The following is a 16473-nucleotide window of genomic DNA, read 5'->3' as shown; positions in this document are numbered from 1 at the left end:
GTGATATTACATAAATAAAGAACTATTAATTTCTTAAATATGACCGTGGTAATATTTTTTACACAGGAGAAAGAATTTATTCTCAGGAGATATGTGGTCAGGTATCTAGCACCAAGTGTCTCAATGTCTATAATTTACTTTCAAATGATTCCACACATACATATTCAGATGGCAAAATGTTAACTATTGACTCTATGTTGTAGATATACATATGGGTGGGTGGGCGCTTATGGGGTCAGATTTTAACTTTCACATATGTTTGAAAATTTTTATTAAAAATATTGGAAAGGGCTGGAGGGTAGCTCAGTGGTACAGAACTTGCCTAGCACGTGTAAGGTCCTAGGGTCCATCCCCAGCACTGCATCAAAGAAATAAAAAAGTTGGAAAAAACAGAATGCAGATTTACAAGAGAATGTGGTGTGATGCTGAGAAAATGAACGTTAGAATCGCGGAAATTTGGGTTTGAATCCTGACTCTCCTACTTCAGGGACCTCGTACAGAATATCACACCTAAACTGTTTTCAAGATCTGGTGACAATACAAAAGCATAATTGTTACGTTCTTCCTTCCTTCCCAACAGACACTAAGTACCTTCCCTCCCTTCACTCATAAACTTGAAGAGTGAACCAGCCTCCTTGAGTTTTCACTGCGAGGCTTTCCTCTGGCCTTAGAATGTCTTTCCTCTGGCCCTAGAAACTCCCCTAGAATGTCTCTTCAAACTGTTTCTTCAACTGCACTTTTCTCTACTGAAGCCATTTGGGGTATCTCAGGAGACAAGAAAAAGGAGGCAGTACTGGAGAAATCAATAAGGGAAGAGGAGAAGGGTACCTTTCTATGAAAGCCTCTTGAAAGCTTTGTAATACTTAAATATTTGACAAAATCCTGTAGTAGAAAAGGAAACGGAATGAGTATTTACAGAGTACTTACTATGTGCCAAGATCTGTGTTAGACAGATTATCCATTTAATCCTTGAAACAGCCATAATTGTTTACAATTTAGAAAGGTTAAATAACCTTCCAAGAATAAGGTGCTCTCAAGCCCATGCAAGCTGTACATCACTCTTGCTAGAATAATTTTAAGTATCCAACATTTAAAAATATATTACCAACATCTAATAACACATTCTTTGTAAATTGAGATGGTTATTGGTGGCAGAAATCAATTAGCAGAAATATTTCCTATGATGTTTAAACTATGGCAGCTTAGGTGGAAATAAAGAATAACTAACTAGGAACTAAGGGTATCAGAGGCAGGATGCATGCTTAGCACGTGGGAAGCTCTGGGTTATATCCCCAGCACCAGGGGGAAAAAATGGCATGGTAATATATGTCTATAGTCCCTGCTACTCAGGAGGCTTAAGCAGGAAACTGTTTGGGCCCATGAGTCTGAGGCCAGCAAGAATACTCCAACTCCCCACCTCCCCTCCCCCCACCCCCATAACCCCCATACTGGGCACCTACTACTGAGCTACATCCCATGCCCTTTTATTTTTTGAGACAGGGCCTCACTAAATTGTCCAGGCTGGCATCAAACTTGTGATACTCTTGCTCAGTCTTCCAAGCAGTTGGGATTACATGGCATGTGCCATTGTGCCCAGTAAGACCCTGTCTTTGGGGGAAAAGAACAAGAACAAAAACTAAAAAACCCAACTGAAATTGCAGCCACATAGGATTTGCTTATCCTGCCTAAGGTGATGTCAATTCAACCAACAGCAAAGCTAGTTTTCATTCATCTGACTGTCTGGTTCATATATTTATGCAATTATTATTAAATAAACTCTAAAACTGGCATTTGAGACTCACATGTGACTCTAGTTGGTACGATTGAGAACTAAAACATCACTCTCTTCCACCTTGAGTGACTTTTTGCTAACAGAATCAGACAACTGAGTCAAATTGTCTCAACAGTAGAGGATGAAGGACTAAGCCAACATGCCATATTCCCCAAAAAGATCAATGGTACACATGACCAAGATAGCTCACCTCGGTTAGGTTCCTGGTAAACCTGCACTTTGCCCATTTCCACCCCCAGCCGCCTAGAGAAGAGAAAGTGGGGGAAAAGCTGAGAAGGTCATAGAACAGACTCAATATCTCTATTATTTAAGGATGATCATAAATTGATAAAAGTAAAATAAAATAGTTATTCTTATTACAAAATTTGAAGTCAATATTAAATTGTTATGAGTTCACCTCCTGCCCTCTTACCCCCTCCTAGGTCTAGCCAAGGCCTATACAGTCCATCTCTGCCTGTCTTGCCTCCTATACTCCTGCTGCCCTCTGACCTCCAGCCCAGGTTCCTGACACACACTAATGCCTGCTCCTGCACACCAAAGGGCCTTGGAACCTGCTGTTCCCTCTGCGTGGAGGCCTCTAACCTTAGACCTCCATGTGTTGGCTCCTACAGGTTTCTCAACTTACTTATCATCCTCTCAGTTTAAGACACTTGTACATCCAAGCTAAAGTTGTACAACCTGCCCCATTCCAACTTTCTCGCTGCCTTCTTTGGCTCTCACACTAAAATGTAAACTTTGTAAGAAAGAAGAAAGTTGTCTGGTCTGCTCCCTGCTAACCCCCAATGGCTAGAACAAGGTCTTGTACAGAGCAGGGGTTTAATGTTCATTTAATAAATATCTAAAATTACACTGAAGTATAAGCTGTGAACTGTTCTTATTCACTATACATTTCACTTTTCATTATATGAAAATAATCCTATGAGCACACAGCACCCAATGCAATCCCTGGCACTTATGAGGCACTTAATGGAGTAAATATGTAGGGAACTGGGATAATTTAAATAAAGGTTAGCTTTAGTTTATATGGATAATATATAGATTAACTACAACATAACTGCTTTCAAGCTTGACAATCACTGCTAATCTGATTATCAAATTTATATCACACAACAGATTTTAATGGTAAAATTATAACTCACTCGGCAATCTTCTTTGAAAGCTCCATACATGATGAATTAGAATTTGCTGAAAACAGCACCAGACCTCCTTTGGTTATGTTCATCTTGGTTTCTAATTCAGGTGGCGTCACACAAAACATCAAAACCTTCTTGGTTTTCCAATTCTGAGCCTAGAAGGATATAAAATGTCAAGAATTGCCATATGATATAAAATATACCTGAAAAGATTTCTTAAAAATAGCAAATAACTTCTGCTGGAAAAAAAAAATTTTCACCATAATGGTGCCTTTTATAGGGGAGATATATACATATATGAATAAATAGAAAGTTTATTTGAATTTTAGGGTTCCAAATTGATGGAAATAAGTCAAAAGATTTAAACTGATTTTCACAACCACTGGGAATAAATGATGAACTTACAAGAAAGATGGAGCTGAAGAGCTCAGTGTTTTACTGTTTGCTGCTTAAAGTCAATTATGGACAACCTCCTTTTATTCTCTGACAACAAAATTCCTCCTGGATTAACACACAGAAAAATGGCAGAGCCATTAGCAAGGATGTGCACTGATCGATCCTTAAACAAAAAATATACGATCTATTTACACTCAGCTTTTCTTGTAAAACCTGTTTCCCATAAATCTCCCTGTGATCTTTTAGCTGCCTCCCAGATGCCCGAGTCATGCATAAAACTTATCTTGTCATCTTTCTTTTCCTCAACTGGAACATGAGGCTGACTAGAAAATAACCCTAAGGAAAGTTAAGTGACCTCCCAATTGACAGGCAGCAGGACAAAAGTAAAAAGGCTCCTGGCCTAGAGGTCATTAGAGCTGAGCTTCTCATCTCATTTATTCTGGGCTGCATGTCCCTATTATGTAATGAGGATTCTGCATTGCATGGAGTATCAATAATCCAGCAGGCCATGAGGGGATCCTCTCCCAGAAAGCATAGTGCACTTCTTTCATTGAATGTTTACTTGGGGCCCCTGGTGGTTATAAACAGGCTGAAATTCAGCTGATCCTTTTTGTTATTCTTAAATTTTAATTAAGCAAGTAACATGCAAACACATCCTCCTTGTCAAGATCTTCAACACCATAGTTAAGGCAAAAATCACCAGCCCCAACACCAGGCTTGTCCCCCAGAAGTGAGGGTTCCTGGATACCTCAGACCTTTTCCATGCATTCACAGGCCTGACTCTTGTAAAATATATAGACAAAACATACATTCAATGGTTCCAGCACAAAAAGGTATCATTGTACAAATCTATACTTTTTCACCAAACAGTATATTTTGACAAGCTGGGTTAGAAAACACAGACCTATTCTGTTCTTCCTAACTCTGCCTAGTCTTGCATGTTCAAGACTTTTAGCCAGGTCACCGTCCTGAAGAGTTCTCATAGTGCACATTTGCCATGGAACCATCTGGTCACAGGTAGCTCAGTGCATAGTCCCACTAGAGGGCTAGGAGAGTATACCTCCAGCCAAGAGCCCTCAAGGGGCATTTCAATCAGGATAGCCTAGGATTCCAAATCAGAATACATATGGGACTACATTGCAATTAATCTTAAGCCTATGAATTATAAAGAAAAATGTATGCAGGATGATCAAAGTCCTGAAGACATCAAGGAGGAACACTGATGTCTACCAAGGCTTTCAAGCAGGGATCAGCAAATATAGCCAGGAGCCAAATCAAGTCCCTCCAAAGCCATGCTCCTTTGTTTGAAAGTTGCTCCGGGATGCAACTGCAGGCTGGGCATAACCACAAAGCCTAAACATTATCTGATCTTTTACAGAAAAGGGTGGGGTGGCTGACCACTGCTTTACAAGAGAGCACAGCATCTGCAAAGGATGAGAATCCATCAGAAAGGTTAATATAAATGAAAGAAATACTGCATCATCACCAACACTGGGTGGGAAGGGATCTTAGATGTCCTCTAACAGAGATGTCTGTTTACAAAAAGGGTAGAAGTTTAGAAGGAAACAAACAAAACTGTTTCTTCAGAAGTCACAAATTTAGGCTTCTGAGTCAAAACTCATGTTTGCATCTTAGCTTTCACTTCCCCTTAATTGACAGCGAGGCCTTGCTAAGTTACTTAAGACCTCTTAGCTTCAGTTCCCTTATCCATGCAAATTAGAAAACTGGTCCCACAGGGTTACTGTAAATTTTCTGCCAAGGATTTAACACATGGACATTGGACACATGTATACGCAGCAAATAACTTTCAACACTTTGGATATCTATTAAATATAATAATAGGTATGGGGTGGCCATATTTCTTTCTAAGTTTCAAATAAGCTCCTAGAAGTACAAAAGTGTTCTTGAGAGTACTTGGAACAGAATGAAAATATTTTAGAGATACAAAAAATATTATATAAATAATTTAGGCCATTTCTAGTCAATCTGCTGTTAGTAGCCCATCTGTAGTTTCTTGCCAAGGAACTACACCAAGGGCTCATCATTTCAAATTCTTCCTCAGAACATGCTGAGACTCCTTTCCCTGCACCCTCTATCCATTGCTTCTTGTCCTTTGAAGATTTATAGGAAACATCAGATTCCTTGTTCACAGGACAGCCCCCACCTTATCTTAAGATAGTTTCTCTTGATATTTCCTGAAGTCTTTCCTTATCTCACATGGCTCAAATGCCCTATCTCACCCTGACTATGGTATCTGAAGTTCCAATCTTCAAATATGAAACTAGTTTTATAGGCTAGTTTTAAAGGCTAGCCTCAAAAACACAATGACAGGACAGGCTGGTAGGAGGCTCAGTAGCACAAGGTTTTATCGTGAAATGGAGAATAAAAAGAGCATTCCCACTTTCCCCCTATAAGCTACAACTGCTTTTATGTTTATTCTAAATCTATTCTGGAACGTGTAAGACAGCATGTGTGAAAACCCATCCTTTCCAGAGAATCTTTGCATCTTTTAAAGTGGAAATCACACTCCTCTCTGAATGAGCTTTGAGTCTGCTAAGTTTCATGAATTAAACCACACTGCAAGAGTTCACCTATTGTGGACAGACTAGTAGTCATTTCAACATCAACCATTCTTTTTTTTTAAATTCGTGACCTTCAGTGATGATTCATATTGGAAATGAGCAAGGATGGCACAGAAGTATATAATTTTCCCACTGTGTAATACTCCTCTATCTGCAGATAGTGGAGGAGGGTGAAGGCTTAGGATTGCCTTCCACAGTTATAAGCTGCCAGTTCTGGGGCACATCCCTAGACCTTAATCTTTACCTTCCAGAAAACAGGGATAGAAACCTGGTATAAAACCTTCCCCACCAGAATTTAAAGTCCAGGCAGCAGAGCTTTTTTTTTTTTTTTTTTTAAACTATTTTCTGCCAATATCCAATGTCTAGAAGATCACCTAGCATTTGACAGAGGCTCAACAAAAGTATGTTGAATAAACCCTCACCTTGTTGAGTTGCGGCGATTAACAAATGGAACTGAAGTAGTCTGTTAACAAAAAGGCATCAAAAAACAAAGGATTATTACTTTTATTAGTAATACACCTCATTCTAAGAAAATTTACTTTTTAAAAAATCAAGGGCTGGGGGTGCAGCTCAGTGGGAGAGTGGGTGCTTCATGCAGAGGTCTGGGGTTCAATTCCCAGGACCAAAAGAAAAAAAAATCAATATTGAGAATTTACTGGTAAAATTTAAATCTAATTACTCTTCCATTCTTCTGTGACCCCAGGCACTTTGTTCATCTGTCATCATAAAGTTTTATTATCCCTAATTCTTAACATTTTCTGAGTGATCTGAACTTTTATGACAGCCCAATGAAACAGGTATGAGAATTAAACCCATTTTAGAAATGAGAAAGTTATGGCGCTGAGGGTATAGCTCAGTTGGTAGAGTGCTTGTCTTGAAAGCCCAAGGCCTTGAGTTCAATCCCCAGCACCAAAAAAAAAAAAAAAAAAAAAAAAGAAAAAGGAAAAAGAAAGAAAAAAGAAGAAAAGAAAAAAAAGAAATGGGGGAAGTTTAGAGGTGAAAAACCTTACTCAAGGCTGCACGGCCTCTCAGCAGCAGACAGAACTTGATCTTGGCCTGATTTCTAGGAGTTGGTAGTATACAACACTAGTTGCACAAACTGTCTCAACCTACACAGAATATGACTTGCCACCCTGCTAAATTCCACATACAGTGAGCAGAAAAGGACGAATATCCAGATTTTGAAAAATGATACTGCAAATATGCCTTCTTTAGAAAACGGTTCATATCAAGTGCCAAAGAAAGAATACAAAAGTTTAAGTATTTCCAACTTCTGAAATTTACCCCAAGGAAAGGAGGATAAAACTCTACGCTCAATGATGGTAACTGCAAGATTTTTTTTTTTTTTTTTTTTTAAGAGCAGAAATTCTGAATATATGTAAAGGTTCCACAGTGGGGTAATCAAATACAACTGATACCATGCACTCAACATAATAATTATTCAACACTATTTAAGCAAAGTTGCTTATGAATGGAGCAGAACTGGGTAACAAAGGCACAGACCAGGACAAGGAAAAATATGGACAAGAAAGATATTCTTTAGTGGAGTGCAATAATATGGGTAAATTATTTTTATTTGTATATTTAAATTCTTGAAACCAGAACATTAGAAATCATACTTCCTATTGCCCCAAAACCCCATCCCACATTTTCATCCTTTATACAACCTAATCATTCAAATTGAGCCAACATTAAAGTAAATTTCTAAAAAATCCTTGTCATCAATATACTATATTGGGGGTAAAACATTTTAAAGCAGAACAGTAGCTTAGAAAGCACATCTCGGCGCTCCCTCAACCTTTGCGGGGTTGAGTACGGAGTGGAATAAAACCACTCTTTTGTAGGTAAACCTCCGCTACTAGCAAGACCAAGCAAATTAAAACTCAGGGCTGAGCATACAATAGGGACCAGAGATGAGATCCCCTGCTGGCTGGGGACCTGCTTTCTGAAGGGCTCTGCTGCAGGTCTCGCAATCAGGAATTGCCTCCCCCAAGGCGCCTAGAGGGGGCGACGGACCCCGGGGCCACGCGGTAGGTCCCGGTCCCCGCCAGCCCACTTGAGAGGGAGAGAGCGAGGGGCTCCCTAGGGGCGCTAGCCTGGAGTCTCCCTCAGTACCCGCAGCCTCCCCCGCGGGACCGGCCCACAGAGCCGCGGGGCTCCCCGCCCCTTGCACCTGCCGGTACCCGCCAATTCGCACCGCTACTCGCCGCAGGCTCCCGCCCGCCTACCTGGCCCCGACCCCAGCCCCGGCCCTGCCGCACCCTCCGCAGTCGAAGGAAGAAATCACGGCTCTCCAGGCGGTGTCCCTAGGAGCAAAATGGCGGCCCCACGCGAAAGAACCGCATCCGCAGCTACTGAGAGGCCTGGGGACGACGCGGGGGAGGGGCCAGAATGGGGCTCGACGAGTCACGTGACTTGGGCTTTGGGCGTGGCCTACCTGAAGGGGAGGAGCGGGATCTTCCGGTCCAGGCGATAGGGGTGGGGCCACATAGAGCGAATACTGGGGGGGTGCGGAAGAAGGTGGGGCCAGGAGCTGGGACCCGGAGCTGGGACCAAAGAGATGCCTGGCTTGGTTTTGTGGGCGTGACCCTCCTCACGTAGAAGTATACAGTGGGCGTGGCTAGGGCGGAGTCCGGCCGACACGAGGGGCGTGACGGAAGACGGGGCTACCCCTTTTAGTGTCCCTGGGAGCGTGCAGGTCGCAAGGATTATGTGTGAAGTGAGAGTGGGGCTTGGAATTGTAGGTGTCTTGATTCAAGTCTTTATTGGCCTGCAACCTCGAGCAAGCCACTTCATCTCTCTCTTAATTTCCTTGTGTGGAAAACAGATGATCACAGTACCCATTTTATGGGATTGTTGAGTGGAATAAATGAGATACTTGCAGAGCTCTCAGCAAGGTTCCTAGCACATCGTAAGTGCGTAGTTGTTATCGTTTCTATTTGTTTTGCTGCTCTTTTCTTAAGAATTGGTGCTTTGGGTATCCATTTTTGAATTCTTTATAACTTCAGTATGTTTACTCTATATCATATGTATGATTGGGACCAGAAGTGTTTTGGATTTCTGATTTTTCCCTGGATTTTGGAGTATTTGCATATACACAATGAAATATGGCGATGGGACCAATTATAAACACGAAATTTGTTTCATATATACCTTATACACATAGCCTGAAGATCATTTTACAAAACATTTTAAATATTTTTTTTTTCTGTACCAGGGATTGAAACTAGGGATTCTTAACCATTGAGCTACATTTCTAGCCCTTTTTGTGTTTTATTTTGAGATAGGATCTTTCTAAGTTGCTTAGGGCCTCGTGCATAAAACAAGTTTCACTTTGTATCATTCCTAAAGCAAAGGAGGGCAGTAAAACACCATGTTCCTGAATGTACTTTTTCTGTTCCCTAAACCCTAGCCAAGTTAAGGACACAATGAAAGCAAGCCTGGGCAGTATTCACATTATCTTGAAGGAAATTGGCTTTCTCTTGTGAACACTCAGGACTGGGCAAGATGGTGTTATCTATCAAAAGCTATTTCTTGCATACATGCCAGCACAGTTGCTTCTTGAATTGCTGCTCATACAGGTAAACAAAGCAAGTTAATGCTGATGTCACTGCTTCTGCAGCCTAACATATATAAAACCTCTCAGTGGGGACTGGTACAGAACTGAAGTCACTGTGAAAAGTGTGTCACTCGTCCAGCCAGTTTCCACTGGACAAAATGCTGTGAGGGAGAAGAGGCACTACTTGGTGAAGCACTTTGAGGGATGGAGTGCTGTTTGTCATCCCTGAACTCTCCTTGGAGCAGTTATTGATCTCTTGCAAGCTTTTGTCCATAAACCATGTCTCCCATGCCATTTCTGGGCACTTTCTTTGTCTTTCCTGCAACCTACTCCACTGCCCTTGCACAACTGGGCTGGAGATGAGACACAGGTGTGGAATTTTCCACTCATGGCATTATGTCACTGGCAAAACATTTTGGGTTTTGGAGCAATTTGCGTTTCAGATTTTTAAATTAGGAATGTTTAACCTATATTTGGGCGATGATTTGGTAAATATCCCTAACCCAACCCTTAAAGACTGTAAGCACCACAATGGCAGGCTTTTTCTCTTGCTGTTTGATGGTACCCAGCAGTGTGCCTGGCACAATTATGGTATTCAGGAAATGTCTGTTGATGCTCTTTGCTTGGTGGAAAGAAGACAAGCAGCAGCAAAGAATGATGCTGAGTTGGCTGCAGGTTATCACTGCTCGCAGGGGTCCACGGTGAAGTGGCTTTTTTCTCATTGGTTCCCCTCCCTGCAGGCACTAAGATTGTGTTTACTTTGATCTCTTATAGCAGACACAACTTCTCTATTTGCTTTCCATTCTCCAAACACTCTGGAAACCTTTTGTATACTGATGTCAAATCTTTCCACCTCTTTATTCTTGGGATAGACCCTGTCTCAAAATTTAAAAATATGGGTCAGTTGTACAGCATTTACCTAGTAAGCATGAAGCCCCGGGTTCAATTTCAAGTACTGGGCAGGGATGATGGGGAATGGAAGGAAAAAATCTTTGCTATAGTTTAATAGAAGTTCATGGTGTAGAGGGACAGAATGATTCTTCTTTTTCAAATGATTGTTGAAATGAAGGAAACAGACGTGGCTGTCAAACACTAGGACCAGGTTCCACATCCTCTCTCCTCTCCATTGCAGAAAAGACCTCCTAGAGATACCATTGTTTCTCCCGAGCTTTCAGTTTCCTCACCTAAAAAATGGTCACTTATGTTGGTGACATGGAAAGTTTGGTCCCAGTGCCTGAAGTCAAGAGAGAGGGAGGGAGGGAGGGGGAGAGAGAGAGAGAGAATTTTTAATATTTATTTTTTAGTTATCGGTGGACACAACATCTTTGTTTTGTTTGTATGTGCTGCTGAGGATCGAACCCAGGCCGCACGCATGCCAGGCGAGCATGCTACCACTTGAGCCACATCCCCAGCCCCAATAATGAGGTTTTGAGAAAAAAGTTTTATTGCTTTGTTAGCAAAGGAGAATACAGTAGACTCCTATCCCAGAGGCTGTGATTCTAACTGCCAGGGGGAGCAACTGGCTTTTAAAAAGGGGATACAAAGGCTAAAATGCAGCCGTGCCCTATCAGGACTACTTATTTGTAGCTTCGAGAGAGAGAGAGAGAGAGAGAGAGAGAGAGAGAGAGAGAGAGAGAGAGAGAGCGCGCGCGCTACTTCTCTGACCCACTTGTACCAGCCCTGAAGTCTGGAATCCTTCATTCCTGTGGTCACTGGGCTGAAGAACAAATAACTCTGTCTAGGACAGGAAGAAGGTTAAGCTTGCTTCCTTCCCTCATGATTAAAGAGGGGGAGAGGGAGAAGGAAAAAACATCTTTAAAATAAGCGACCGATGGCAAAGCAGCAAAGGTTGTGTTCAAGGCATGGAGTGGCCCCATTACGTCAGCAGCTGTTTAGGGGTTGGGTGAGCAATGACATATCCATGGAGTCCATAGAGTAAGAGGTCACCAGAGAAAGCTGTTTTGCAGCTGCCTCTTCACACTTGAATTCCCGGCCAAGCGGCCTCCAAGGTGGAGTGGGACTGCAGCTAGTCTTACTGTGGGAGGCAGCAGAGGCCAAGACCAGGTCCCTAGTCAAGGGATCCTTGGAAGTTTCTATCATTGGATCCCTTCTCCTATCCTCCAACTTTTCTCCTTTCCCTTTTTGCCCCTAAATGAAAAGAACTTCATTTTCTTTTATTAAAATATTTACATGTTACCAAAAAATCAAACAAGGAGAATTAATTATATATCTGCCTTTACCTATGTAGGTAATTACCTTTGATACTTTTTTGACTCCATTTTTCGTTTGACAGTTTATTGTGCACCAGGTCCCAGGTTGATGAATTTAGGTGGATGTCGTCATTATGTGAACCAGGGACAAAATAGCCCAGACTGGGAACCAGCATCTAGGGTCCAAATTCTTTCACCTGTCTCCCCAGCTGTGTGATCTCAAGCAAGTCCCTTTAGCTCTCTGCACCCATTTCCTCATCTATAAAATGGGAATGCTAACAGCTTCTACCCCATGGGGGGTTGTGGTGACCAGGTGAGTTATTAACCAGCACACAGATGATAACCACTCTCTATTAGCTATACTTGGGAGCTATTGTGGTATGAATGGATCATGGTTCTGTTAAACCAACCCCTAATTATGGCCACTTTTTACTATTGTATACAATCTATATCTGTACCATTGCCCAATTATTGCCTCATGTCAAATGGCTAGCCGTGTGCTTACTTGAAAGGTGATGCCCTTTCTACATTGTTTCCCAGAAAGTATATACTGATTTACGTTCTCACCAGGAAGGTAGAAAAGCATGTGTGTCCCTCACCCTCACCAACACCAGGCACTATCCCTGTTTTAACTTGGTAGAGTGGAATGTCAATGTTTCCTGAACTTTAAAAATCACTTGTCCAAATCAAGCTGCCTGTAGCTGTGCTGGCCATCCTGCTGCTTGAACTCCATCTCTATTCATTCACTCTACACATGTCAGGCCCAATGCCAAGACCTGGGGCTACAGCAGGAAACAGACAAAACATCTCCTTCATAAGGTGGCCACAATAGAAGGGCCATTTCATGTCAAGTGTTCAGCAAGGTTCTGCTTTAATACCCAGTAATCTATGGCTACAGTATTTTCAAGTAAGTTTTATTTTCTAAATATATTACATAGTATTATTATCATCACGTGGCATTCATCATCATTACACATAATTATATTACATATTGTCATTACCTTTTTTAAGCTATAGACCTTAGAAGTCACTTTTCCTCTCTGACCCTCAGTTTCCTCATCTATGAGGAATAGGCTAATGCTCCTACCTCCAGGCACTATTGAGAGGATGGAATGGAGCCATGTATTTATGGTACCTGGCAACAAACTAAACCACAGTGAAGTTGAGATGGGCCACACACAGCCCCCTGTGGCAGCCTTCTACTGACAGACTCAGTGAACATCTGGGCTTGGAATTGTTCTCACTGCAGCTATTCTCCTTGCACTGTTGGCCACACTGTGCAGAACCACAGCAGCAGCCTACCTGCTAGGACTTTGTTTCCATAACTGGAAAGTGACTGGTTAAAGGGTGAGGATTCCCCTTGTGGCACCCCAATTCAATTCTGTGGGGTCTCTCCCTGCCAGAGTCCAACATCACAGCAAATGCTCCCCCCCTCCCAAACCATTCTCTGGCTTGGTTACTCTTAAGTCCATCATCCTGAGCTGGAGTCTTGGACCTACTGATACCCTCCTCCATCTGGTCTACCACTGTCCTCTCTGGAGAGCCCTTTGTTACCACCCTTCAGGCCATTTCTCCTTCCTCATTTATTGGAAGTTACTCCCAGAGAAGCCTAGCAATGGGGCCTTTGACTTTGCTTCCTAGGGCCTCCAGGGATTAAGGTTGGTATACCTCCTTCAGGGGCTTTCACTACTCACTTCATATTTTGTATTTGCTTAAGATAATAGCAAGGGAAGATGCTTTCCCCTGTTCACATTCTATCATAAGTGTTTGCATTAATCAGGAATCTTGCAATGAAGCACAATTTAAACTCGCTGAAAATGAAGAGTTGACAGGTGGAGTTTGTTTCATTTTTCATAGTAAAGATGGTATGGCTAGATCCAGCACTCAACTATCCCCAGAGTTTTGTGTTTCTCTTTAAGATTTCTCTGCATTTTTCTTCTTCAGTGGTTTTATTCTCAGCAAGCTCTACCCAGAATATATGAAAAACTTTTTAAGAATCAACAGTAGGGTTTACTTCATGCACACTAAATTGTTCATGTTAACAAAAATAAAATAACAAGTGTTTTTAGGATGTGGAGAAATTGGAACACTTAACATTTCTGGCGAAAATATAGTGCATTCACTGTGAAAGACAGTGTGTTTTAGTCATCTTTTTCATTGCTGTAACCAAAAGACCTGACAAGAACAATATAGAGGAGGAAAAGCTTATTTGGTGTCTCACAGTTTCAGAGGTCTCAGGCCATAGACAGCCAGCTCCATTCCTCAGTGCTTGAGGTGAGGCAGAACATCATGGAACTCAATAAGGACAAAATATATGCCCCAAAAGCATGCCCCCAGGGGCTCACCACCTCCAGCCACATCCTGCCTGTCTACAGTTACCACCCAGTTAATCTGTATCAGAGAATTAAAGCATTGATTTAAGGCTCTCATAACCCAGAATTATCTCACACATGAGCTTTCAATAGATAAATATTAAAAGCATAACAGTTGGGCAGTTCCTTGAAAAATTAAGACAGAATTAGCACACAACTCTTCAATGCCACTCCTAGTTACATGCCTCAAAGCACTGAAAACAAACAAGTACATGTAGATGAATATTGATAGCAGAATTATTCACCAATGGCCCAAAGGTTGAAATAACCCTAATGTCCAGCAGAATTACTCACCAATGGCCCAAAGGTTGAAATAACCAATGAATGAATACACAAAATGTGGTCTGTCCATACAATGGAAAATTATCCATCCATGAAAAGGATAAAACATTTATTTTGCAACATAAAAGAACCTCAGTAACATGATGCTAAATGAAAGAAATCATTCATGACAGCTCACATATGAAATGACCAGAATAGGAAAATACATTTAGAGAGCCGACCTGTGTTGCCAGGAGCTGGTGGAGGAGAGAAGAGGTAGTAAATGCTAATGGGTATCAGGTTTATCTATTTCATTTATTTTTTCAAAGAACCAACTTATCATTTTGTCACTTTTTAAGTTATTTTGTTTCAGTTTCATTGATTTCAGGTCTGATTTTAATTGTTTCTTGTCTTCTATTACTTTTGTTGTTGATTTGTTCTTTTTCTAGGGTTTTGAGATGTAATGTTAGGTAGTTGATTTTTTTTTGTTTTAATGAATGAGCTTAATTCAATGAACTTTCCTCTTAGCACTGCCTTCATAGAGTCCCAGAGATTTTGATGTTTTATCAGTGTTCTCATTTACCTCTAGGAATTTTTTATCTCCTCCCTGATGTATTCTGCTATCTATTGTTTATACAATATCATATTCTTTAGTCTACAGGTGTAGCTTCTATTTTTTTCAATTTTATCATTTATTTCTCATTACATTCCATCATGATCTGGTAGAACACAGGGTATTATCTCCATTTTTTTTTTTGCAGTTGCTGTGAGCTGCTTTGTGGCATAGCATATGGTCTATTTTAGAGAAGGGACCATGTGCTGCTGAGAAGAAGGTATATTTACTTGATGACGGATGATATACTCTATATAGGTAAATGGATGGAGTTGGAGAATATCATGCTAAGTGAAGTAAGCCAATCCCCCAAAACCAAAGCCTGAATGTTTTCTCTGATTAGTTTAGTGGATGCTGATCCATAATGGGGGAAAGTGTGGGAAGAATGGAGGAACTTTGGAATGGTCAAAGGGGAGGGTGGTAAGGGGGAGGGGGTATGGGGCAGAAAAGATGGTGGAATGAGATGGACATCATTACCCTGGGTACTCATATGATTGCATGAATGATGTGATTCTTCATCATATACAACTAGAGAATTGAAATGTTGTGCTCTATTTGTGTACAATGAATTGAAATGCATTCTGCTGTCATGTATAACTAAATAGAACAAATTTTTAAAACTGGAAAAAAATGAGGTGATGTAGTTCAGTGGTTCAGGGCACCTAGATTCAATCCTGAGTACTACTGAATCAATCAATAAATAATAAAATGGGTATACCCTGCCAAACCCCCACCCAGCCTGTAAACTATGGAAGGGGGAGAGATGCCAGGATTTCAGTTTTGAGGTTTCCCTAAGGTGTCCAGGGATCTGCTTACTCTGGGCTATCCCAAAGACAGGAGATGGCTCTGGATGTAGCTCAGTGGTACAGTGCTTCTTGTCATGGGTGAGGCCCTGGATTTGATCCCAGCACAGCCAAAACACAAACAGAAAACCATCTAAGACAGCAAGGAGAGACCAGGGCTGGGGCCCTATATCACCAGCCTGGGTAGCTTTGTCAAGGACAAGCCCCCTGGAAGCAGGGGCTACAGGAGAGAAAGCCTCACTTTCCTTTCCTACATATTTTGGAGCTTGGAGTAGGTCATCACAAGGGTCCTGCAGGCTCAGCAATCTCAGTTGTCCCTGGTGTGACACTGCGCTCTGGATTTTGGATTTTCTGCCCACTGGAGGGACTCGGAGAAAACAGAAGTCAGGAAGACAGATGAAGGATACAGGAAGACAGAAGGGTAAAGGATTATGAACCACTCATGCTCAGAAGGGGGAATGACCACCTTTTTGGAGCCTCAGGGTCTCATGTGGAACTGGTACCAGAGTGCTTGCCCTGGCTGTGGTGAAAAGGCTTTGGGAGGTCAAGGAACTCCAGGGCCATTGCCATTGTGGCCAGCATGGGAAAGGGCAGATCCCTCTAATGCCCCTGTTTCCTGCAGTGGTTTTTCCTCCGTAGGTGCAGGATGAGCCATGGCCACCAGGGGGAGACAGCCCACCGTGCTCTGCTGGAGCATCTGCAGCCAGGAAGAGCCACCTTGTTCCATGTGCTGAGTTAGGACTGGGAACTTG

The 16473-nt window shown here is 41.8% G+C and overlaps 1 protein-coding gene across 8 annotated transcripts in view; it reads right to left on the bottom strand.

Moving 5' to 3' along the window:
* Positions 1 to 8260, bottom strand: part of Prpsap2 (phosphoribosyl pyrophosphate synthetase associated protein 2) — a 37577-nt gene extending 29317 nt beyond the window's left edge. The window contains exons 1-5 of one of the 8 annotated variants that reach the window (XM_076870515.1): positions 8132 to 8260; positions 6326 to 6366; positions 3331 to 3426; positions 2932 to 3080; positions 1983 to 2035 (exon numbers count right to left, since the gene is read on the bottom strand). In XM_076870515.1, the coding sequence (XP_076726630.1) occupies positions 1983 to 2035; positions 2932 to 3050 (172 nt within the window). In that variant the 5' untranslated portion in view covers positions 3051 to 3080; positions 3331 to 3426; positions 6326 to 6366; positions 8132 to 8260. Of the gene's footprint in view, positions 1 to 1982; positions 2036 to 2931; positions 3081 to 3330; positions 3427 to 6325; positions 6367 to 8131 lie in introns of those variants that run through there. The other 7 variants (XM_076870514.1, XM_076870518.1, XM_076870513.1 and 4 more) reach the window with 7 other exon arrangements.
* Between the last annotated feature and the right edge of the window lie 8213 nt (positions 8261 to 16473).

This window comes from Callospermophilus lateralis, chromosome 11 (genome assembly GCF_048772815.1).
Source record: "Callospermophilus lateralis isolate mCalLat2 chromosome 11, mCalLat2.hap1, whole genome shotgun sequence".
In the NCBI taxonomy this organism is placed as follows: Eukaryota; Metazoa; Chordata; class Mammalia; order Rodentia; family Sciuridae; genus Callospermophilus; species Callospermophilus lateralis.
The sequence above is the reverse complement of the archived record's forward strand: the minus strand, read 5'-3'. Positions and strand labels throughout refer to the sequence as shown.